Source organism: Patagioenas fasciata, chromosome 15, assembly GCF_037038585.1.
Source record: "Patagioenas fasciata isolate bPatFas1 chromosome 15, bPatFas1.hap1, whole genome shotgun sequence".
Classification (NCBI taxonomy): domain Eukaryota; kingdom Metazoa; phylum Chordata; class Aves; order Columbiformes; family Columbidae; genus Patagioenas; species Patagioenas fasciata.
This window is the reverse complement of record NC_092534.1, coordinates 3,684,127-3,708,380: the sequence shown is the minus strand read 5'-3', so window position 1 is coordinate 3,708,380 and position 24,254 is coordinate 3,684,127. Positions and strand designations below refer to the sequence as shown.

At 37.9% G+C, this 24,254-nt stretch overlaps 1 protein-coding gene across 8 annotated transcripts in view; it reads left to right on the top strand.

Annotated features, from left to right (window-relative positions):
* Positions 1 to 23,137, top strand: part of CLEC16A (C-type lectin domain containing 16A) — a 164,474-nt gene extending 141,337 nt beyond the window's left edge. For 2 of the 8 annotated variants that reach the window (XM_071815330.1, XM_065850286.2), the window contains 4 exons: positions 662 to 829; positions 7,502 to 7,648; positions 12,019 to 12,138; positions 16,438 to 23,137. In XM_071815330.1, coding sequence (XP_071671431.1) covers positions 662 to 829; positions 7,502 to 7,648; positions 12,019 to 12,138; positions 16,438 to 16,778 — 776 coding nt within the window. In that variant the 3' untranslated portion in view covers positions 16,779 to 23,137. Of the gene's footprint in view, positions 1 to 661; positions 830 to 7,501; positions 7,649 to 9,857; positions 12,222 to 15,367 lie in introns of those variants that run through there. The other 6 variants (XM_065850289.2, XM_065850288.2, XM_065850287.2 and 3 more) reach the window with 6 other exon arrangements.
* The last annotated feature ends 1,117 nt before the right edge of the window (positions 23,138 to 24,254 follow it).

Here is a 24,254-nt window from a genome sequence, read left to right as displayed (position 1 = left end):
TTATTGAGTTGTCCAGAGAATTATTCCAATCGTAGATGGTATAAGATTATTTTGGTGTTTTATGATTCTATAGGAAGTAAAGCAAGAAGAGTTTTTATGCTTTAAGTTTAAAAAATAGGCATGTCATGCTTTTATGGCTTGCTTCATGGCAAAAAAAATTAAAGCAAGATTGAGGGTAATACAAGTCTATTTTGATATTAAAATCTTAGGTTGACTGGCAATGCAAAGGTATTTTTTTGCCATTTTAAAGCAGATTGTCTCTCTAAATGGCTTTCTACAGTCTTCAGTTGTAACTAATGAATGACTTAATTTGCACAAGGAAAAACAGTTGTGGGTTTTTTTGTTTGTTTGTTTTAATAATTCGTATGGCCTATTTAATGCAAGAAGCTTATTGTAATCCTTTTTTTTCTCCTCCACTGTATTCTGAGGCTTCCTTAGTGTGAATGTGGTGTGGACAGCAATGGTACAAAGGTTGCCAGAAATGTTGTCCCTTCTTTTCCAATGCAATTGTAACCATGATTAAGAGGTAAATGCAGGCAAGTTATGTTAAACTTCCGATTTAGACTAAAACTTCCTGAGCAAACTATCAATTGTATTTTCACCTATTCTTCCTTGTATGTATTTTTGAGTAACAAAAATTATCAATTGTGATTAAACATAGCTCTCCTGGATCTTCCTGTTCAGCCTTCAACTGAGGTTCTGGGTTTTGGACATAGCTCTGCAGCTGCAGCCCAGCATCTTCCGTTTAGATTTTATGATCATGCACGACGCAGCAGCAGTGACACTACAGTGCAACGCTCTGTTTTTGCATCTGTTGACAAAGTCCCAGGTAAGATTAGCATTCATTGTCAAGCGGTTTTTGCTTTGTGATTTTTATCTGCAAAAGCTGAACTATAACTTGTGTAAGCAATGGAAAAGCTTCCTGTGAAATGTTTCTGAATACTCTTAGATAAACAAGTAATACCTGGGTGTATATTCCAGGTACATTTGAGCAATCCATCCCTGGCAGTTTCCCAAATAGGCTGAAGTGTCTTAATATTTTGCCTGAGTTAGTTTAAATCATGTTTAGCATACTCAGTGTTTGTGCAACACATCTGTCACTTGTGGTGGTTCCTTCTTCAATTTGCTTATGATTTTTTTGCCAGTTGGTAAAAATAGCTGGGATACTGTGCACAGCTGCATTTACCTTGGAGCTGGCAAGGCAGAGAAGGACCACAGCTGCTCCTACAACATTACTTGGCATTGGTTTTAAAGGAATAACTCTGAGTCAATGAGCTCTTTGGTCTCCTCACTCCTGACTTCTCATTTCTTCACTCCTCACCACTTGACTTCTCTACAGGTTTTTTTCCAGATGGTGAACTTTTCTTCTTTTGGATTGAGTAATTTTAAAGATGAATCTCATACCACTTGAAAGTGCTTAATTTTGTTGTATTATACAAAAAGATTCACCCTTGTTTACTGCCAGCTGCCAATCATTTCACAAAACTCGGCATTTCTCTGTAAATGTGATTCAGTGATTCAAAATTCAGATGCCCTACTTAGAAAGCAGATGTTCTACAGATTAGGACTGAATTGGAGCTCAGCTTGCCCAAGTTTGGGAACAGAAGTCACGAAAGCATTTGTACTGTCAGTCAGGTTTTTCAAGGCATGTTGTATGATGGGAATGTATTTCCTTATTTGACACGACTTCCATGGAAAAGGTGTGGTTGGAAAGCTGCCAATGCTGCTGCTTCAGGAGCAGCCTTCCCTAAGAAGAGTGTGCTTGTGTTCATAACAAGTGACTTCATCTGCTAGTTCTTGTACTTTTGGGGATGGTGCAACACAATAGTTTGTTCAAACAACCCCATACTTACTTTGAATTCCAGGAAGTGAAGAATTCCAGTGTATGCACATGCAAATCCAAGGGGAAAACTAGTCTGAAGCTTTTATTTGATACCAAACATGAGAAACCAGGCACAGAACGTGACGCATTTCAAATGCTGTGTTTTTGAAATGCATTTTATGATAGTCAGTAATATAATAAAAATAGATTAGTTTATTGGTTTACATCTGATTACAAAATAAATACAAGTGCCTCTTCCTTTTCCCCATATCTTCACTACTGAATGAATGAGGTTTCCTAGTTCCAAGTAATTTTCATAGGAGTGTGTTTGTGTTTACCTCTTAATCAGGCCTGGAGTGATTTTTACTGTAAGAGAAAGATTTTGTGCTCCATGTTTTAATTTCTTCATGCTATAACTTTATTTGGTTGAGTTCAGCGGAGCTCCTATAGTCTGATAATTTGATTGTACTTGGAAGAAACCAGTTGTCCTTTCCCTTGATGATGATGGATTTTGTTGCTTTAAAGGAGAGCTATTTTTTGGTAATACTTTTAGAAGTTTAATCACCTTTTTTAGTAGGACCAAGTTAGCTGTCAGTGCTGTACATCCAGCATGATTTTTAAAAAATGAACAGTGACATTAATGTTTTCAGCCCTCCTGCAAATTTCACTCTGTGGAGAATTTTAATACAACTATTGAATCAGTTCCCTAATCCCCTTTCTCAGTGAATTTAGAGTTCTCAAGAACAGTTATTTTAGTCTGCTCTGGTTCAGTTTCTATTGCAGTGCATACATAAAGCTCTACATATTTCACCAGAGAGCCCACAGTTACCTTATTGTAGTTAAACTGTACTTTACTTCACTTCAGTGCTTCATGGTCCAAAGTTAAAATCTGTTTTGAAAGCACTTCTTGAGATCTGGGGAGAAGAGGGAGAAGAGACTTGTTATAGCTTAAATCCAGTTTTTGTGCGAGATGGGTGAAAGGTGACAAGGATCTAACAGACCACACTTTGGAACACCCCTGTTAATACTTTTTATATTAAGTAAGGGTTATGCAAAAGCAGTGAGATGATGTAATTATCCCACATGACCGGTCTGATAAACTGGTCAATTAATATCGGAGAATAACAGAAGCAAAATCCTTCACTTGATCAATTCTATTGTCATGAATTCATTACCATGAATATACTGTCAGACTCTGGTTTAGGTTAATGACCTTTCCCAGGATGTTAGAGCATTTTAGGGGTAGGTTAGTTGGTTGGACTGTTCGCCATCTTGTCTATTAGCTATGTATTCATCCCGTGCTTTTGAAGCACTCTATATGTAAATAATTACATTGTTTTCAAAGAATTGAACAGATTTGGTAGGTGTCCTGTGAACACAGGTCTTACATTGAAAGTAAATACCCACTTCTTTTCCAAGGACACTCAAATATTGGTTTCAGCTACCAACTGTATACTGAGATTTACATGCTCAGTGGGACTTAACGGAAATCGTAATGATTCTAAATATTTTATAAATATCTAAATATTTTAACCAGTGTGGTTGCTTTCCTACTCAGAAAGTTTATTTTGGAGAGGAAAATGAATCAATAGATCTCTGTTGCTATTTTCTCCATTGTTAATACCTTACTATATGATGATGATAATAAGATTTGGGGGGTAAAATTTGGAAAAAAACTTCTCCTTAATATTGGCCATTGCAAACAAATTAGAACCATCTTAATTTTAAAATCCAAAGGAAAAAAGATAGTCTTTTATAGCTTTGTAACCCTTTAAATGAAAAAGAAAATGTGGATGAGAATTCTATATGAAGTCTACATCACTTTTTGGGAAAACTTTAAACAGAGCGCAAGAGTTGTTTGAGCAGCGTTTGAGATTGTTCAGATTTACATGGAGAAAATTTATTTTAGTTTTGTTAGATATTATTCAGTCTGAAAGCATATTATGCACTGTAAAAAATGATGTGCCCTTTTTTAGCACTGTCACCACAGGTGGGCATAAAATCGTGGGGGTTTTTAAAATTAATAATATGAATGCATTTTTGGAATGTGTATAATTTTTGTAATTTAATTACCTTCTCTACCCACAGTAAGAAAACAGTTCCTTTTGATCAAAGTACTATTGAAGGGCTTGACATTCACAGCCGATGAGCATCTGCACTTGTCACTGGTTTTCTGAGGTTAGATTGCTCAGCACATTTGAATGTCATAGACAAGTTATTTTGGAACTGTACTGTGGGACCCTAATCAACCCTTTCATGTTCATCATCACGCCCAGCTACTGTAGGAACATCAGATCGGAATAGTTTACCCAACTAGTACTAAGTTATGTGTAGTGTGAGATGGTTAAAGTGGCCCATACTCCATAATTCTAGGATACAGTTGCTTTTATAGCCAATAAGTATATTTGAAGTATTTTTTGATTGCTTTGTTCTTTGCAAAACTAATGGAGGACAGGTGCTCAGTTTATCATCTCAGTTTGTTTTTTCTAATTACTATTCTTTGAAGCATTCCAAGTTCAGTATTTAGTTATGGCTGCTGCTTTCAAACTCCCGGCTCTGCTGCCTTTTTTAAACCCACTTATCTTGCCTCATCATCAGAATTGTGTGATATTAACTAGATACTAATCTTCCTATCATTATCAGAATGATGTAGAACTTAATCATTTCTGTGCAGAGGTATTCAAGCACAAGTGCCTAATTAAAGTAGTTTGACAGCACTAAGATTACACAAGATACAACTAACTTGATTTATGTAACGTGAGTTACTGCTTGTGTGCACAAAATGAAAGGTGCCCTTCAAACTGAGTTAAATATGCAGGTCTGCTAGTTAGATTAAACAATCTTTAACTGTTACCATTTGGGGAGTTTACTATTTACAAGGATTATTTTCAGTAAAAAAACCCAGCACTTCAAAATAGCACATTGTGGAACTGAAAATTCTCAAGCCTTGTGTTGCAGCACTGACATATACTTTAGGTCTCTCTGTGCCAGTGGAACTACAGTTACTATTCTCATTTCCTTCAACCTGTTGAAAGGATTTCTCTGGAAAAAATTGCAGCATACTTTAATATTAGAGTTCCTTTGTGCATTAAAGGACAGTCAAAATAAATGTCATCTCAACAAAGTGTCGCTCACAGTGAGGATGTGCTGGTGAGGCATAAAGAGAACCAGCCATTGCAAAGATTGAAATCCCCTGACCACTGGCCTTGGAACTGGTCTGTCGAGTGTACTCAATTGATGAGAACTGTGAGTACAGCTGCGGTCATCACATATTGACATTGTCTGCCAAGTGTGGATACTGAAAATGTCAATTAATCCATTTTTTAAAGCTGCTTCAAGTTGTAGCACCTGCTGGCAACAGAGCTCCAAGTGACTGATGTGTTTTGTATGTGTGTTTTCTTGGCAGTAGTTTTTTTACTCTTTCTACTATTCTGGTGAGGATAGAAGATTTCTCCTCCCTTGACATGCAAACATTTTGTGGATATAAAATGTCTTAGATGGGTGCAACTTTTTCCAACGCTGTAAGTGAAACAAATTACATTGATGTAGGGACTCATTTGCCAATGGCTTTAGTAACTGTTCCAAAAACAAGTTTCATTCACTTTACCAGATGACTTTGCCTCACTTCTGTGGTCATAAGTCCATTGATTATTCCTTGTTTCTCATCCTAACTAGTATTTCGAAGTATGAAGTATGTATGAGAAACCTAATGCCCATTTGCTGTATTAAAAACTATATGTATCAGTGACCCCAAGTGCTATCTAAGTCTTTCAGGTTTGATGTACTTTAGTTTGTGGTTAACTTTTTGCAGACTATCAGGCGTCACTGTGTGTAACCTCTGTTTAACTTATCTAAATGATTCTAAAAGATCAATCAGTTTGGTTTCCAAAACAAAATACGTGGAAGCATTTACATTTATGGAATAATTAGCTCCTTAACAAACCGTTTTGTTTTTAATTGAAATAGATGTCTCCTGCCATGGTGGTTCTTTAATTCTTTCAAGTTGGTGTTCATTTTAGACATAATAAATGGAATTTAAAATAAAAGTTTGGTAAAAGTGGCACTCACCCATCTAAAACTATGATGCAAGTACTACAGCAATTCAGATTCATTGTGTTTCTGCAAGTGGGTTTGAGTCTAGTTCTTGAGTATATGCATGGGAGGCAGAGGATAAGAGATGGGGCTGCAGATTAAATCAGATTATTAACAGTATTTGTATTTGTCAGCTTTTTTCTGTGTCTTCCTTTCCTTATCCATTCTGGTTTTTTTCTGGTAGCACAACCTTTCAGTTTGTGTTGTTCCTAACAGCATTTCCTGACTTGTCATGTCCGCGTTTAAAGCTTCCATAGGCTTCTCGTAAGCCATTTAAATTGAGTTTTGCATGGCTGCCTGCTGCGTGGCACCAGCAAATTCCCCGTACAGGAGATTCTCCGTAATGAGTGAATCAGCCGCCCAGTGCCGTGGGAGATTCCCCATACAAAAGAGTAAAGAATCGTGTGATGCGTTTGCTTGCTCTCAGACCTGATTGTCAGATACTTTCCTTTTCAGTGTTCACTGTGCAGCGAAGGCAACACGTAGTAAGTATAGTCAGGTGTTTTGTGGTGCATGTCGCAACTACTTTCAATAATTCAGGGGACTTTCAATCCAAAGGAAACTTTCACATAGATTCTTGCCCATGGGAGTGTGAGGAGGACTTCAGAGCAGCCCAGTTGTGTGCATCTCCTGATGTACAGCCCAGATCGAACGTACTACTTTTGCTGTAGGAAGGTTTTCAACTTCTGAAAAGCTGCTTGCTACCAAAACCTGGAGAGATGACTAAAAGCTGCCAAGTGCTAGGAGCAATGTCTGCCAGAGGAAAGCCTTGCTAATAAAATTGAGGAATTGCTACAGGCATGTCGTTGTGAGGAAAGTGAGAACCACAAGAAGGGTGTAATCTTCTAGAGAAAGAGATGGAGCAAGAACGAACAATGCCGTGGTAGTTGTCTCCACGTGGGCTTGTGTGGGAAAGGCAGTTCATGAACTTTTCTTTCACAGCATGTTGTAAATTCTACAGCGTTCTAGCAGTAGAATACTGCTATGCTGGTAGATTACAGACCTTGAAGCTTTTCATTTTTCTGCATTTTTATAATACCAATGTGGTTCAAGATCAAATCATTGAATTCTATAGCAGCAAAACTGTGGAAACTGTAAATTAAAAATTCAGCTGAAAAATCAGAACAAAGAGGGAAAACTATGGTTAATTGAAAGATACAGTAAAGGGTAATTGAAATATCCAGTGAAGTGCAGCTTCCTGGCTTGAATCTCAGAGAGACATCCTGACTTGTTTGAAGTCTAATCACAAGTGAGTTAGCAGGTCATCCCACAGCTGGGTCTTTGACATGTGAGGATCATCAGGTTCTGTAGTTTTTCAGAACTGGTACGTTTTCACTGCAAGTCTTGGTATTGCACGCTCTGGGTTTTGTGCAAAAGCAAACTTGTCAATCCTGGACCTTTTATAGTGTCACTGAACAACTTTGTTCTGCTAATCTGGCAGAGGGTTGATGTAGGTGTTAAGTCTTGTGAATTTCTTGATCCGAAGTCTGCTGAAAGCCAGAGCATGCTAACTCGCTTTTGTCCCAGCAATGACAAACTCCTTTTGTTGTTAAACAAAAATATAAGCTTCGTTGTCCTGTTTTACAGGCTTTGCTGTGGCCCAGTGTATAAATCAACACAACCCAACACCGCTCTCATCCCCATCACCTTCCAGTGGCAGTGGGAGCACAGGGCGCTGTGATTCAGTGACCGCAAGCTCAACATCCACTCCTTCGGTTGCACAGAGCCCATCAGGTATTAAATCACAATTCTCAGCCTTGGCACTAAGGGAGGTAGAGTAGTTTATTGTAAAATTTAATTTACTATGTTATTAGATTAAAACAAGTAGGACTTTGTTTTTAGATCACTTGGATTTTTCAACTAAACCAATTAAAGTAAATTGTGGTTCAGATTTTAATGATCTCTTCAGCTTTTTGGAACTCTAATAGATACTTGGTATCTTTCAGCAGGGACTTTTAAGTGCTGTCAAAATAATGTTCTGCTTGTCTGACTTGTCTTGTAGCGCATAGAATTTAAAATGTTGTTTGTTTAGTGTTGTGTTTTTGTTAATGCAATACTTCAGTTTAAAAAGCAATACGTAAATCTGTGATGTAAACTGCCAGCCTTTCACTGCAGTGGATAAGTTGATCTGCACATGAAGCATCTTTTTTGTAGTGGGTGACATTTGGGTTTGTATGTTTATCTGATACTCATGTTACTTTGTAACAGTAGGCCAAATATGGAATATTTGAAAATAGTTATTTAGGATGCTAATATTGTAAAGCTTTTGCAAGAGCACTCTTCTGGCTGAACACCACATTTGAGGAGGCTGTTGCACTGGTGCAGCAGAAGCTGCCATATAAATAGACTGACAATATAACTGTCACAAATGTGACCACCATGTGTTCGTGTTGGTCAGTCTTTTTAGTGGGTATGTTTATGCTGGGACTTCTTGTTGCATTAGAACACCTTCATTCCTCCTTTTTTGTGTAGTATTTGTAGACAATCTTGTAATGGTGTTTGTTCTGAGTGCAAACTGTGTGTGAGGTAAAGCCTCAAGCTGGAGACTAAACAAGAAGTAAATCCTGAAGTGTGCATACTGAGATGCTTTCATGCCGGAACTGACCTACTCTCCTCATTTTGGTTATAAAACAATAGAGGTAACTTGATTCTCAAGACCTTTTCAAACAGCCCCCTCGTTTTAACAGTCACTTCCAATGACTCCTTGAAATGGTTGTTCTGGTTCCACTTTCTATGATTCTATGATTTTGCTTTGATTAGGAAGCCTCATGTAGATCTGAGCTCTTCTGTGGTCCTACAGGGAATGATGGAATTTTTGTTAGGCATTTAGTGTTTTGTAGGTTTCACAGAACAGTGTCAGGAGATCAGTGTAAGTTATGTGTCCAAAGTGACTGTCCCTGCAGGAAATATTGCTGGAAAGGGTCAGTAAAGGCTGCTTTTGGAGTTCATGAATGGTATGTAAAGCATTCTAACACCTAGACTCTGGATTAAAAAGGCCCTATTAGTAAGAAACTAACATATAGTCAAAATATTCCTGCAATATGTGTAATTCCAGAATAAAAATTGGGCTTTTTTTTATATGCAGTCTATTCTTCAAGGCTGCTTTGTGGGTCTGAACCAAACTGCTAAAATAGTTGCAGCCAATAATGAATTAAATGTTTTAAGTAGCTATAGCTGAGTGGCTGACAGTGTCTCAAGGTGCTTAGTGTAGACTAGAGAGGATTCTGAAATCCCTGGATCTGGGCCTTTGTGGGGTGGGGGCATGGGAAGAGCTTTCTCCAGCCCAGGGAGCTTTGTTGACACTTTTTGCTGATCTTCAGTGTCAGACCAGTACTGTTGTCTATTGCTGGGAACAATGTTTCTGCATTAACTGTTTTGACCAGTTTACTGCAAGTTTGTAATGAATGTTCTCCCTTGTATAGTATTTATATGTAATTGTGAGCTGTGGTGGAAACTGTTGCCAGGAGCATGACCATGAAAGTTTTCTGTTCAGTATGTCCAGTAGGCGTCTGCACGAACATCAGGTACGCGGCTGAAATAGGTGATAGTGTCTTGACCACTGGCTGTGTTGGATCAAGTCTTACTGACCACTGAGCTGAGTTATGGGAACAAGTGTTGATATTCACCCACTTCAGCGTAAGACAATGTGATTTTCTCTTAACCTGTTGAGGACAATTGAAAGTAAACTGCCTTACTTCACCATGAAGCAGAAGACCAAGCTTCAGTGCTGTGAAGTGGCTCCTTCAAGGAGGAAGTAACAAGTAGCAGTTCCCAAGATCTGTTTTATGCCCCAAGGCAGCACTTGAACGCTGCCACCATTTGTCACATTTGAATCTACCTTCTCATTTCCCATTCCATTTTAAACACACTCACATGAGCACATGTATGCACTCTCTGTACCTGTCTCCTTCCCTGTTTCCTTTTTATTCTGACAACTGTTCAGGCTGTTGGCCCTGAAGAACATGCCAGGTTTCTCAGGATCTTCAGTCAAGAAGTCCAGGCAAGGTAAAGGGAAGATGTGTGTGTGGACTTCGAGGGAACTACCTCAACTACCTTCCTTAAGAGCAGCATCTTGAACCACCACAACTGTTTTTACTGTGAAGTTGTGATTATAGTTTCCTAAGCTACTGTCTGTTGACAGATTTAAACTGTTCAGAGTTTAATGTATCTGAGATGGTACTTGGAATCTTCACAGAGTTGTTTCAAAAGTAAGTTTTGGAACATGCACACTGACTTTTGCATAAAACAGTGATAGATGAGAACGAATAAAGACAAATTACATGATAGTTAGTTGAGAGAAAACAATGTTACAAGGTAGAGCATATATTAAGGGTTAAACAATAAAAGAGCTTTCAAGAATGCATCGCAGGGAAACAAAATTATTTTAATTTGGTGTTTTCTAAACTTCTTTCCTGCCTGCATCAATCCCACAGTATCTCAGTGTGAGGAGGGAGATTAACTGAATTTACATAAAATCATACAGCTGCTGCGCATGTTGCAGTAACTGTAAGGGAACAATAGTTACATTAGCTGCATTGTCATGAATAAAAGAAACTTTTATGATTCCTGAGTTCATTAGCTATCCTACCAAATAATTGTCACTATACTTCATGACTCAGATATTTAAAAGCCCAGTAACTGCCCCATTTGCAGTATCTGGGAATTAAGTTTAGCCCTTTACAAGATCTCTGTTCCTTAAAATTGGAAGAGCAGAAGTCATCCCAGAAAGTAAGTGGAATCCCCCACAAGACAAAAAGCAGTTACCAGGTTCTGCAAATGCTGCTGTCAGGTTGGGTTTTTTCTTTGCATTTACATGTTTGTTTGTTTAATTAACATATCCATTTGAAGTGTTGCTATGCATAAGATAAAAATGTTCTCTTGCTAGGCATATTTTGAATCATTAAGATTAAGCTTAGAATACAGCTTCTTGGTTACACTTGCTGGAACTGTGCACTTCACTAAAGTGTTTATTTTTATGTATGTCAAGGATTAAGATAAAGAAGATCTCTTACTGTAAGTTAGCAATCTTCCAGAATTATGTGTATGTAACATCATCTACCCTGTATTTTATCACTTTTTAAGTTGTCTTAAGCTTTAAAGTGCAATTGACTTCAATACGTAAGAAAATGTTTACACTGAAGCAATGGATATTGAGTACTTCAGAAGGCATTGATCTGCTATGCCACTTATGCTGTATTTCACACTTCTGGCAGATATTGATGGTAAAAGGTCTAAAATAAGTACAAAGAGCTGTCCCTTGTTGCAGAGAATACATTGTTTTCCAGTCTGTAAAATAAAATGTATATATTCCAAGGAGAGGCGGATTAACCAGGGCTGGAGAGCCTGTAAGAGCAGTGCTTGACGTCTTACTGAAACCATCCCTGTCTCTTCCCTCTGTAGTCAGTAATAGAAATGTGGTTTGGTCTCTCCTGTTCTATGATGCAAGTAATTTCTGACTAGGTGAGAAAGTATTTTTGTTTCTAGAAAGTTTCTTTTCTAGAAACTTTCTGTGCACCGAGCATCATCGTCTGAATTGCTGCTATCTTTTAAAGCACTCTGGTTGGCTTTGTTAGAGACCGAATCTAATATATTAGTTTCATATCACAGAATAGTAGGGCTGAATGGTCTGAAGTATTGTCACATGCAAAGTAGTGCACGTCTTATAATTTATGGCCAGTGGAGATCAGAATAATTTTGTGTTACCAGGATTTGTGATAAATAGCTTCTCTCAAGATTTCTAAAACATATGAGTAGATTGTAATGCAAATAAATGCCTGCCAGTCCCTCTTCAGTGTGAGTGCTGTTGGTATTGCCAGACGTAGTCCAAACCACATTATGAACATTTCCAGGTAGGTAAAAGCAAAAAACGAAGATCAGCTAAACTCACTTATTTCTAGAGAATTAATACTTCCAGCGTCAGAAGTACTTCCCAAACTTGGTATGGTGTCAAATTGTATTCAAGATACCAGCAGTTATGGATGTGTCCTTGTCATTTATTCCTGTTGCTACTCTAACATTTATCCTTTGTCTTCATTCCAGTTTCCCTTCCTTGTTTCATTGTTAAAGCCTTCATATGATATATCGCTGTGTTTGCCTCTAGTAAGGTCTGGCAGGAAAGGACGTCGGCGGGTGTTTAGTCTGTCGGAGGCTGACAGTCACGGTGGACACTGGGTTTAGGTCTTCGAGCAGCAGCTGCAACAGAAACTCGCGCAATATCATTTCAGGCAGGTTCCTCCATAAGCTTTCAAAAGCCCGTAACAGTTCATAGAACGTACTTGGTTTCCATGCTGACAGCAATGACAGTGAGGTAGGAAACTGAAGAAAGCATCATAAATGTTTGTCTCTACTGTTTTTTCGGGGAGAAGTGTAAAGCAATAATTAGCTGTTTCTGAAAGCCTTAGCTGCAGTTTCTCCCATATTTATTGGCTCTTTTGCCAAAGATGGAAATTCTGCTATCAAGCCTCCAGCTTCAAAGCAGCTATGTCTTCATTTGCACAGGGGCAGCCGTGGCTGTAGTGGAATTTAGCGAGCACAGGCTCCTGAATGGACAGTAATGCAGGTCCTTGGCTAGTGGCAAGAAACCTATTTCTAACTTGGGTAAAATGGACAAGCATTCAGCATAAGACTGTCCTTGGACTCTGTGGTGGCACAGGCTTAATATTTCCATGATCACCAACCTGGGGCAGATGGTTTTGTGGACTGCTTAGTTGCCTGAGGAGGGGAAGCAGATACAAAAAAGCTGAAAATATGCTTCAGACTACTTTCTTATTTTTATAACCTGTTTTAACTTGTATCTAATCAATTTCTTGCTTTTACTGTCAAGGCATTGAGATATTTTACTCTGTTAATATTATATAAGCATCCTTTTTCATCTTTATAGATTTGCTTTGCATCATTTCACTTAATGTCCTGTTATTTCTATTTTTGTTATCCTTACATAGTTTGTTGCTGTACAGTTTGGGACACTACTCTGTGGATAATATTCATTCTTTCCTTTTCCTGTTCTTTTCTGTCTTCTTTCACTAATGACCATCCTTAACACAAGTTAATATAGTGGAAGTTGAGTGATTTGCTTAAGATGTTTTTCTGTGAAGATCATCGTGGTAGCATTATAGAAGTGCTGAAAAGCATCCGAGATTGCTGAAGCCACTGCAACCAGGGAGAGGTCATAATACTCAAAAACTTGCAAAATGGCACCCTCTTTTCAAACCTTGTTTGGTACTTAAATTGGGGGGATGTGGGTGTTTGTTAGAACTAAATGTTAACGTCACAACTCTTTTAAGAAAATGCCTTCACTCTCTCTGGTTTTGTTGCAGATTTGGCTTATATTTTTTTGCCAGAACGCTGTTGCTTTAGTACATGGGCGTTGGGGAGAGGTGAATAGAAATGCCGAATTATATTAGTTCTTGATACTGAGCGGTAGAGCATATCTTAGTGACTGCTGATTTTATTATCTGATATACTGATAAAATTACATTTATTTTTGCTCTTTCTATCCAAAAGTCAAACTGAAACCGAGTGTTAGGAGTTTGGGCTTTTTAAAGCCAGTTGGTATTTTTATGTGCAATACAGAAGTTCCAGGTAATGGGTAGAGAATTTAATCTCTAAACATACTGGGTGTCTAGAAACTCTTAAATGAAGAGCTTGGTACCTATCTGGATTTTAGACACAGACATTCTTGTAATAATCCCTTCCTGAGCTGCTTTTTTTTTTTCCAGCTAGGCTCCTTTTTTTTGCCAGTTGTTTATTCCCATTTCAGAGGCTTTAATAATTCAGATCATACATAAATATGTATTTATCTACTTGGATCCTTCTCTGAATTGAGTCTGACTTCAAAAGGCTTTGAAATCTTGAGCCTCAAATATTTTATAATGAATTATTGTCCTGAAGCCATGTATTCAGTTAGCTGGGAGGTGTTATATGCGAAAACTTTTTACATCAAGAGGATGATACTTTTACATCAGGAATGCCTCTTACATACCAAATACACCTCAAGTAGCCTTTGGATGGGAGAGCTTGGTCATAAAGATGTAAGTATAACTCTCAGAGCCGTAGTTTATAACTGGGACTGAAGAGTAAGATTTTTACTTAAGTATTAGTCCGGAAGGAATAGTACATTGCAAAATAGTAGTGACAACTGTTGACCTTTTCTGGACAACATTAACAATTCTTCCTTCCCCACGCTTTGTGTCGTGGTGTTTGCTTTCTGCCTCTGCAGGCACCAGCCGCCGTTTGTGGGTACCTGCTCATTTTGGCAGTGCTGCTGTTCTGGGTTACAGATCAATACAGTAACCAAGGAACAGAAGTGAAGCTCTCACTGTAACTAATGACATGTGGAATGCAGAAGAGAGAGGCTTATTACTATCTATAGCAAGTAAAAGTGGGAGGGAGGCATAGAAGAGCCCCGATTTTGTATTTGGTATAAATACTGCCACTAAAATACTGGACAAAGTGTGTCCTGCTAACGTTTTTTGATATTTTTATCTTTTTTCTGAATCTTTTAAAGACTTTTGGATAGAAAATTTGGACTTGTTGACTGCAGATACTTTTTTTTTTTTTGACAGTTTTCAAATACTTTCATTTCCTTTGAGGCATTAAGAAGGGAGTCACTTTAGGATTAATTTAGATCCTACGTGGAAAGATTTAGGGACAGTACAGCATAACTAAAGAATATGTATGTCTGTCATGATTTCAGTAAATTTCATGGAGAAAACATATTAGTATTTTGTTTGGAAGAGTGAGTCAAGAAATTAACTGCAGGATCAGAAGCAAAATAGCAGATCTGGAATAGAAATGTGCCGTTTATAACATTTCTGAGCAGAATGCCATTGCTCGATAATACCAGTATGTCTCAGGTTTCTGAGTCCTGAATTTGGTGACTATTCATACCATAATTAAGATAAAAAATAATCTTGGCAAATGATGTTTGCTATTCTTTTAAGTTTTTATAAATTCAGAAAGGAAAATCACCGCAAAGAGACTCACTTCTTTCTGCACACTTAAATGTTAGTGTTTATCTTGGAATTCAGAGAAACGAGGCTTTACTTCAGTGTTTTGAACAGTTCATTTTCCATGCAAGTCTTGCATCACTTCCTCTGTTATCAATCACTACATTCTCACTAAAGCTTCTTAGCAGCTAAAAAGAACAATCTGCAGTTACTTTTAATCTGTCCTTATTTTTCAAAAATAACGAGTAATGTCCCTTGTACTTTAAAGGAGGCTTTTTTACAATTGGTAAATGTTGTTTATAGTAAAGCAAGAAGCTTTAGCAAAAAGTAAGACTGAGTGGTTTTTTGAAGTATGCATACACCATTGTTTGGGGTTATCTTACCAGAAAGGTAGAAAACCCAATAATCTTACTGTTACCGATACCGATATCCATTCCATTCTCAGCTTTGTTTTTGTATTTATTTTTTTTTCTACCTTATGTTCATGCTTTCTGTTCTTTTACAGGATTAATTGGAACCCTATTGAAACGGAAATATTTTTAAGGTCACTGTGTATTAAAGCCAAAACCTAATTCTTAGCTTCTGTATTCACTACATTGCCTTGTAGAGTTTTCTGCAGATGCCTGTACACTTGAACACATGCTGTTTCTTACAAGAGTCTAAAAATGGTCTGTCTTGAAGCTGGATACCTGTTACTTTAATGGCATCTATTACTCTAGTCTGAAAAGAAAAAAAAACCTGACTTTTCTGGGCGTACTTGCTCATTTAAGACTGTATTGCCTGCTCCCCTCCATTTGCTGTCCTGAGCCAAATGAGCAGTTAGCTGGGATTGAAGGGGAAAGGAACGTGCAAAGAGCTGTGAAGAGTTTTTCATTGTGTGGGAAGGTGTAGTAGCATATCAGTTTTCTGTGGCATGTAATGCTTATTGCCAGTTTTATCTGTGTTGTATGCTCTATGCTTATGAGCACACAGAAAAGAAAAATTCACATAACACAAGCCTGTGTAAAACCAAGCCTGTTTGGCAACACCTTTCAGTTACAGAAAGCACATTATTCCCTTTCCTTTTCTTTCATAATTCTGCTTTCTGTGATTGAGGTGTCACTTCAATGTGAATCTGAAGAATGACATTAGAGAATGGCTTCCAAATTTTTGTAAGAAACAAACCGCCTCTTGGGAAAACAAGTTACAGAGGGGTTCTGTCTTTTTTTAATAACATTTCTAAAGAGCTTCCTGGTATGGGGTGGCTACTCAGTTTATACTAAATACTGGAGAGGGTTGCTTATTCTTTCCCTCAATTTCCTCTCTCTAGGAATATTTCTGATATTGCTGTATATTCTAATACTGTGTAAAATTTTCTAGTTCCTAATTTAAACAGATTCTTGCTGGCATTTGATGTTATGCCTTCATAATACTTTATTTCCTATTACTAAAAAGTGAATGTGTAAGCTTAGTGCTTGACAGAACTGCATTTTCCACCCAGTTATTCTTCAATGTTCATAAATAATAATATACTGTTAGGCTTAATGTACATACTAAGTTGAATATTGATTGTTTCTTGGTGTTTTCTTGTATTAGATGATGCATCAGCTCTGGAGCAGCCTCAGATGACCATTTCTGGTCAGACGATGTTGACTGATGAAACTCTTCCAGCTGTCTCAAAGTGTAGCAAGAATGCTGTAAAAAACAATGACATAGAAACTGCAAACCTGTCTCCCAGCCTGATTCCTGCGCAGCAGCCCACAATATCCTTAATAACAGATGACAATACAGATGCACTAAGTGTGGAGTCGCTTACCCTGGTGCCACCGGTTGATCCACACAGCATTCGAACTTTCAGCTGCCTTCCCCCATCCTCTTTGCAATCTGAAGCTGAAGTTTCCAAGGTAAAAGAAGTAGAGGAAGAATGTTCTGATTAAAGCCAACCTGCAGGCTGTGCTAAACAGTGAAGCAAATGCAACCATATTCTTCCTTGCTTTTTCTTTGGGAGTCCAGATAATTTGTGAAGCCAGCGAGGCTGTCTGATCTGCAAAAGAGCCTCACTGCCAAAAGAGAATGTGGGCAGCTTTTAGAGCAAACATCAGATGCTCAGCATCTTTAAACTAGATAAGAAAAACAAACAAACAAACCAACTTTTGAATCTGAACTGGTTGTTTCCTACCAATTTGTGTTATGCAAGAACATGGAAGTATTTCAGAGCACCTGCTTTCTTTCTGTTATAGAGTTTCAGCTGCAGGAACTAAGTTAATTGTAAAAGGTCTACAGTATTATGGCAAAGTGAAGACATTTTTGGATACCTGGCTTCAGGATATTGTATCATTACTTCTCTGAAACTGGAGATATACCGTTGATCAGAAAAGATTATGTATGGTAGTAGAGAGATAACATTTCCATTTGAGACATGGTGTGTTTTTCAGTTTGGTTGGGTTTGTTTGGTTTTTGGTTTTTTAATCCCAATCTCATTCGTCTTTTGGAGGTCTGCATGATACCAGCAGGCTTGGCCACTTTCAATGTTGTCTCTGTAGAACTCCAGACTTCAATATTGTCTTTTCTGTGTGTAATATTTATTTCAAGGTTTGATTCAAAGCCAGATATATGTCAAAAAGCTTTTTAAAAGGTAAAAGCCTGAAATTTAATGATAAGTGCTTGTTCGAATTAACATAAGGGATTTTTGAGGCTATTTTAGTCGTTGCTTATCCAGCTACAGAGGAATGTGAAATATTTTAAGAGATTGCTATAGGTTGTTTGTTCGCTTCTGACAGTCTAATCACTGCACCTCTGAGGAATGATGATATCCTTTGTACTGAAGGACGGCTTCTAGGAGGAGATGGAAGCAGTTTTACTATAAAGAGGTTTTTATAATTTCCATCTTCATGTAGGAAGGAGGTCACCACATCTGACTGATAATTCCTTTTCAAGTCTGAAACTCAAAAGGAAAGGTATTGTGTAGTTTTTTTTCCTATCTGGCATAGTATCACAGTTAAGCAACATTATTACAGAAAAGTGATCCTGAGCTTGTGCCTGCCTTACTTTGCTTCCTAGATCTGATACGAAGTTGGCAGAAAGTAGTGGAAAAGTATTGATTAAAGTCTGAAATGTTCTTTGCTGATTTGATACATAATTTAACATGAATGGAATTTAAGGTGTCACATCAGTTTCCATGTGTGTTAATTTAAATTAATAGTAAAATGAGCAGAATGTCCTTATTGGTCTGCTCATAACATGGAGTCCTTTCTGGCTCTCAAAGATTGAAGACTGCTATTTAGTGTACTTGGTCTTGTGATTTCAGTTGTCGGTGCAATGTTTCCTCTTTCTATCTCTACTAACATCGATTTCATATCAAGTAGGTGAATTGAAAAGCTTTTACCTCTTCTTGGCTGTCAGATGAAATACTTGAAGTGATTTCAAATGTTACATATGCGATTGACTAATCCACAAGCATAACTTTGCTCACTTTTTCCATCTTTTCCTTCACATAATAACTTAATCTTTAAAATGTGTATATGAGGTGTCTGCAATTGAAAACCAGCACTTTTTTTCTTCCCTTATTAGCTTACACATGCAGTTGTCTGACCATTCCAGAGTGGCTCGAACTCTAAATTAATTCTGAGAGTTAGGTGTCTTCAGCACTGCTACGGATATGGATGAGAAGTTGGCATTGCTGGTCTAAGAGCTCTTTTGCTCGTATCCTTGGGGTGAGTTTACACAGCAGTCACTGTTGCAGCTGATGTACAGCACCTGAACAAGCCTGGGATTCAAGTGGTAATTTGGGCATAAGGACGACATAAAATTGTATCAGCTGAACTGATGGCAGTCTAGTTTTCCTCTAGTGTGTTGCACCCTCACACTGTGCCTCTGAAGATCACTATAAAAATGATGCCTTATTTAATTTGAAAGCATTCTATCTTAGTTGTTAACCTTCACTGTTGACTGAGATTACACAAAATGCCACCCTTAAAGAGAATTAATGTTATGTAGGAAAACATTTATCTTTATCTTTATTAATCTAGTTTCACATTCAGTTCTAGCAAGGGTAGGGCCATGCACAAGGAATCTTTTTAATGAGTATGTATAATCTCACCCTGGAGCTGTACTTCACAAGAAATGGGACAGGGGAAAGAAAGGTGACTTTGTGCTTTTCGGTGGCTTTGAAATCTCATGGCCAGTGAGATTTACTGAGAACTTCACAGGAAATGTCTGAGATGTGTACTGGTATTAGGAGGACAGAAGAGCAGGTCTAATGTTGAGTGTGCTGCTGGCAGAGCCTTGCTGGTGTGGAAAGGTGGGATATCTTAGCAGTTCTATTCAACATTCTCTGCAAAGATGGACTGACACTGGGAGCTCGTGCTCTGCCTGCACCAGCTCTGCCGCTGGTGTGTTGTTATATAAATGCTACAACTGGTACAGACCAGTCTGAATCTCTGAATGCTTATGCCACAGAAGCAATTGATTTTGATTTCTTTGCTTCTAATATGAAGGCATATGTGCCTAGAATTGGACTGTGCTTCATGCTGCATTAGGAGATTTCAGAATGTAGAAGCTTTGGAGATGCTGAAATAATCTGTCATCGACAGTCTTTTATCTCTGCAAGTTCAGTGTTACTCATCTACAGTTCCTTGAAGAGTATCATATCTGTCTTTCCTTTATCAGAAGAACTCAAGGGCTGTTTCCTTATCCCCCTTTCACTGTAAAAAGGAAATTCAACCAAGAAAGTATTAGCACATCAGCCACAAATGTAATTTTTTTCTAAACAAAAATTGATGTGAGTCAGTGTAACATCATTCTTTTTAACGAAATCCAAATACCAAGTTGCAGATAAGAGCAGCAGCTGAACACCTGACTGTATAAAAAGCTCACTACTTCAGTGTAACACTGCAGAGGGAGGTAGATTCACCCTAAAATAAATACAACAATGTTGCAGAGCAAAATGCCAACATTTTGGAGAGGTGCTAAATTCTCAGTGTGTTTGTAGAGGCCATGCCTATCTTCAGCCAGATTCTGTCAACATGAAACTGTTCTGTTATTCTCTTTCTTTTGAGAAGAGAAGCCAAGGCATACTGAATGTTACTTTGCTGTTTTATAGTCCACATAGCTGATTTTATCAAATTTTACCAACCTATTACTTGCTTAGTAGAACTATGTATTGCCTTCACTGTTAGGTCTCCCTGCCTCTTGCTGGTCCCCTTTGCTTTTCTGTCATCCAGTGTACAACAGTGGACAAGACCCAGCTTTTCATTTGTGAAGAGAGTAACAGCAGCAGCCACTTGGTAATTTGGTCAAAAGTGGAGGGAGGAAACGTTAGTGCCCAGTTCTAATGTCTGCTTCACCAGAGAGGTAATGCTTGCAGTGTAAAACTTGGGTGCAAAAGTAATTGGTTTGCAGAAACTCTTTGATATAGAAAGAAACCAAAGGTTAAGCTTCCTGCTTTTCATTTTACAAGCTGAGTGGATTAAACCAAATTCATTAGAAATGTGGTCACATATATTAATACAAAACCAAAAGCTGTATTTTGTGCATGAAATCATGATTATATACAATACAAGGACTGAGCTAATTTCTATTCTCCAATGCTAAATCACGAGAAACTAAAATTCTGACTTCTCTTCCTTTAAGCTGAGCTTTTTTTAAAACAAAGGTATAAAATGACACCTGTTAAAGGAGCTCCTCAACATTCTTCGCTTTACAACAGTTGGAATTTCCTTTGAAGTCACTTGGTGAGGAAAAATTGTGAATCTCTTCCAGGATTCATTAATTGTTTTGCAGTATTGTTACGAAAGGACAGGTATGTGACATTTAAAACCTCTTATTCTGTATCCAGAATTTAAGACTCAAATCTAGATCAGTATTCAGAGTTTAAGTCAATGTCCAGTGATTCATATGAACCCTTTGTCCAATAGAGACAGAATACAGGGAGAAATAATGTTCCTTTGTGGATTTGAAGTATTATTGTGTGTAGACTTTTAAAACCAATGGTTAAAGTATTTTGTTTATAGCAAAGTCAGCAATCTTTAGAATTGAAATTACTGTGATTTTTTTTTTCCTGATTAAGCAGTAAGACATGAGTGACTTATGACTTCCACACTTAATGCAGGTGGTCTGGGATGATTACTTTAAGCAGTCTAGGAATTCGGTAATTGCCCTGCAATTGAGTGTCATTTTACAGCAGTAAATTAGATTTAAAACTGTGTGCTTGACAACATAGGTAAGCTCTCAGGCAAGAAGGTCAGACTCTCAGTGTGTGAAGCCACTTCACCAAAGTAAACACTTGAATCGCGTGGTGCTGTTGCTGCTGTAGTGTGATCAGTCACTCTTCCCATGGCACGTGCTACAGGTAAATAACTACAGAATAACCAGTTAATAGTTTCTCTAACCTGCATATAGTACTCTTCAAAACAGTCCCTCTGTGCTAAACATTCTGCTGTCGTCTTCACTAACCAGCTAAAGTTAATGGGGAGTTGCATTTAAAAGAACATTGCACAGGCAGCTGTCGTCTAGGAAATCAGGTGCATTAGTCCTGTAGCTGAACCCAACATGTGCACAGAGACATCAGATGGGGCATCAGTGAGATCGAGGCATTTTGCCTTGAAGATGGTGTCTCTTTGAGTCTTGTACTTTTCAGGCAACCCAATGTTAGGCATCTAAATATATGTTGAAAATTCTCTTCCTGATTTACTGTCATTGGCAGCATGAATTAGAAACAAATAGAATAACTCTTACTGGCTCCTATTGGCTTCTGGAAAGCAGGTGGTGATCCAAGCAGGGCTCGCTAGGGTGGGATGTTTTTAGGGGGCGGGAGGGGGGAAGCGCTTGGGGTTTTTTTCCTGCTGCTCAGGAAGTTTGGAGCAGCAACAAAGACATGGGACGTGCAGTTCTGGACTGAGGCTCAAACAGAAGGTTCTTTCATATGGAAATGTATTTTTATATTACATTTGTACAGAATTTTCCATATTTTGATCTCCCAAAATTTTTAGATTTGCGCATTGCTCGGATTTCATTTCTTCTGCAAGGTGTTATAAAACATGTATTTTTATGTTCTTTAATGTATTATAAATGTAAAGCTAAATTTTGCTTGTCTAATAAATGTGCACTGTGGCGGTATCTGTTTTATTGTTTTGCTAACTTGAATTCATTTGTTTTTAATATGAAAAGGAAAAACTTGAGTCATTATTGTGACTGTCTTGTTAGTATAATGTGTGGAATGCGTTTATTTAAAAGAAAATAACTAAAAAGGTCTTAAGAAGCAGGTAATCACTAAGAATACTTGTTGATGATAAAAGCTAGAGGTAAATAAGCTTCAGACTAGTATATAGTGTTCCCAGGATTCTTTGAAGATCTTAATCGTAAGGTACATGAGATGTTTTTTTTCATCCTGTTCTCCATTGGTTTTGGTCCTGGGTGCTCATACTACACTGAGTTTGACATGGTAATTGCGATCGGATCGCTTAGGTGTGTATGAGAAGGTCTGAGATTTTGTGTTTGGGTGTATTTAAGGGCTGTGGCAGAAATATTGTATTTACAGTGAACATGAATGTAATTTTGAAAAGGATTGAGAATAGATTCAAGTATCCAAATGTATAGGCTCTCCGAATTTCTAGGGGTTTTGTTTTGGCCAGCAATAGCACTGAATAATAGATTGCTACAGCTCCTGGGGACCTGCTGGAAGCCTTTTAAACTGTAAAGGATAACTTTAGCATCTCCACTTGTGAATAGGTATGTTGGTATTTTTGTTGCAAACTGTTTACTTCATTTTGAGCTGCTTTGTAAGTTTGATTGTTTTAAGTGCAAAGGGGGAAATTTATTTTTCTAGAAGAATGAATGAATGTACTTGGGATTTAAACACTACATAAAGCGTTTAATGAACATAAAGGACTGTCCTCCTATGAAATGGATTTCAACAAAGTTGTGTCTTAAATGTACTTCATTTGGAGGAAAAAAAAAGAGTCCTGAACATGGAAAAAAGCTCAAACACAACAGAATTTAATTCTGAAATTTCTTTCACAGGCAATAAGTATTAATTATTTAATGTAAGTTGTTAGATATTTGGAGTAAATGTGACAGTATCTTATGTTAATTTAAAGAAAACTGTAAATAAGTGTCTGGCAAGGGAGTGAAATTAGAAAATCTTGGTGTGTGTTTCTGAAATCCAGATTTCTATAGCTAAGTCTGTATTTGGTGCCATTGGTCAAGTGTCATGGCTGTTGCAAACCTGGGCAAGAATGAACAAGAGATCTTTCTTTGTAAATGGAACTTGGCAATAAAAATGGTGTTACTGAGAAAACTTCCTTCCCTTTCATGTTCTGTTGCTGGATTTGATGCATAAGGACATTCAATAACAGTGATATACAAAATTTGCAGAAGGTTGGTTTTGTTAACAACTGTGGGGTGTGTATGTGAATGTTGGGCATTTTGATCTTTAAACCGAAAACTGAAATAGCCAAGGCATTTTTGCATTGTGTATGCAGGAAAGACAGAGTTAGAGAGAGAGAGCAGAAAGGCAACCTGTAGAGGTGATGAGAAGTAGGTGAGACCAAGGGTTGGGAGTGACTGGGCAACATTTAAACTGCCTGTGAACCACTTGGAAAGTGCCTGTCATGTGTGATTTCTTCCCCAAATATACCCTTGCACCCTCCACTGCTTTCTCTTTTCTGCAGGTTGCCAGTTCAGTGTATGGATTAAATCCAACTGAATTATTAGTTGAATTCTGGTTAATTAGCCTCTCCATCTGTAGGAATTAGTCAGTCTACATTCCTTTTGAAATGTTATTTCTCAAACCAGGCATTGCTCCAGAAGCTTTCTTAGGAAGAAGTTAAATCACACTGTACTGTGAAATAAGCAAGCTCTGTGTTGCAGGTAGGAGACAACACAGTGATTTACTATAAGATGCAAATATTAAAACATGGTCTTCTGGAGAAAGTGATCTTAAATCTGCTCCTGGCAGTTGGACTTTCTGCATCATGCCAGTAGTGCTGCTGTAAGGACACCTGTTGTCTAACATGTAGCCTGGAAGTTCCCTTCTGTTTGAAACTGTCTTGTGGTTCCTGTGGCCTTCTGATGCCTCAGAATTTTGCAGCCCTTTGTCTTGTTGCTGTAGAAGATCTTTTTAGACTTGGGCACTGAGTCAGGTTCAGCATCTTGCCCTGGGTTGCTGATGGTCACAGATTGACAGATTGACATGCAATGCTTCATTAGTCCACTCTTTTCTTAGTCCCCATGAAAAATGCAGCCACTGTGAACAATCCTTTAGTAGGTAAATCCACATCTTTATCATTAAGATAATTCATTCTGGCACAGTTATAGAAATAAGAAAGTGAAACTATGTGGTTTGTTTCTCTATCAAGGAAGATTTCACTGGGATTGCGTGAGAGCAGCTGGTTGGGGGGGCAAAGAAATTGTAT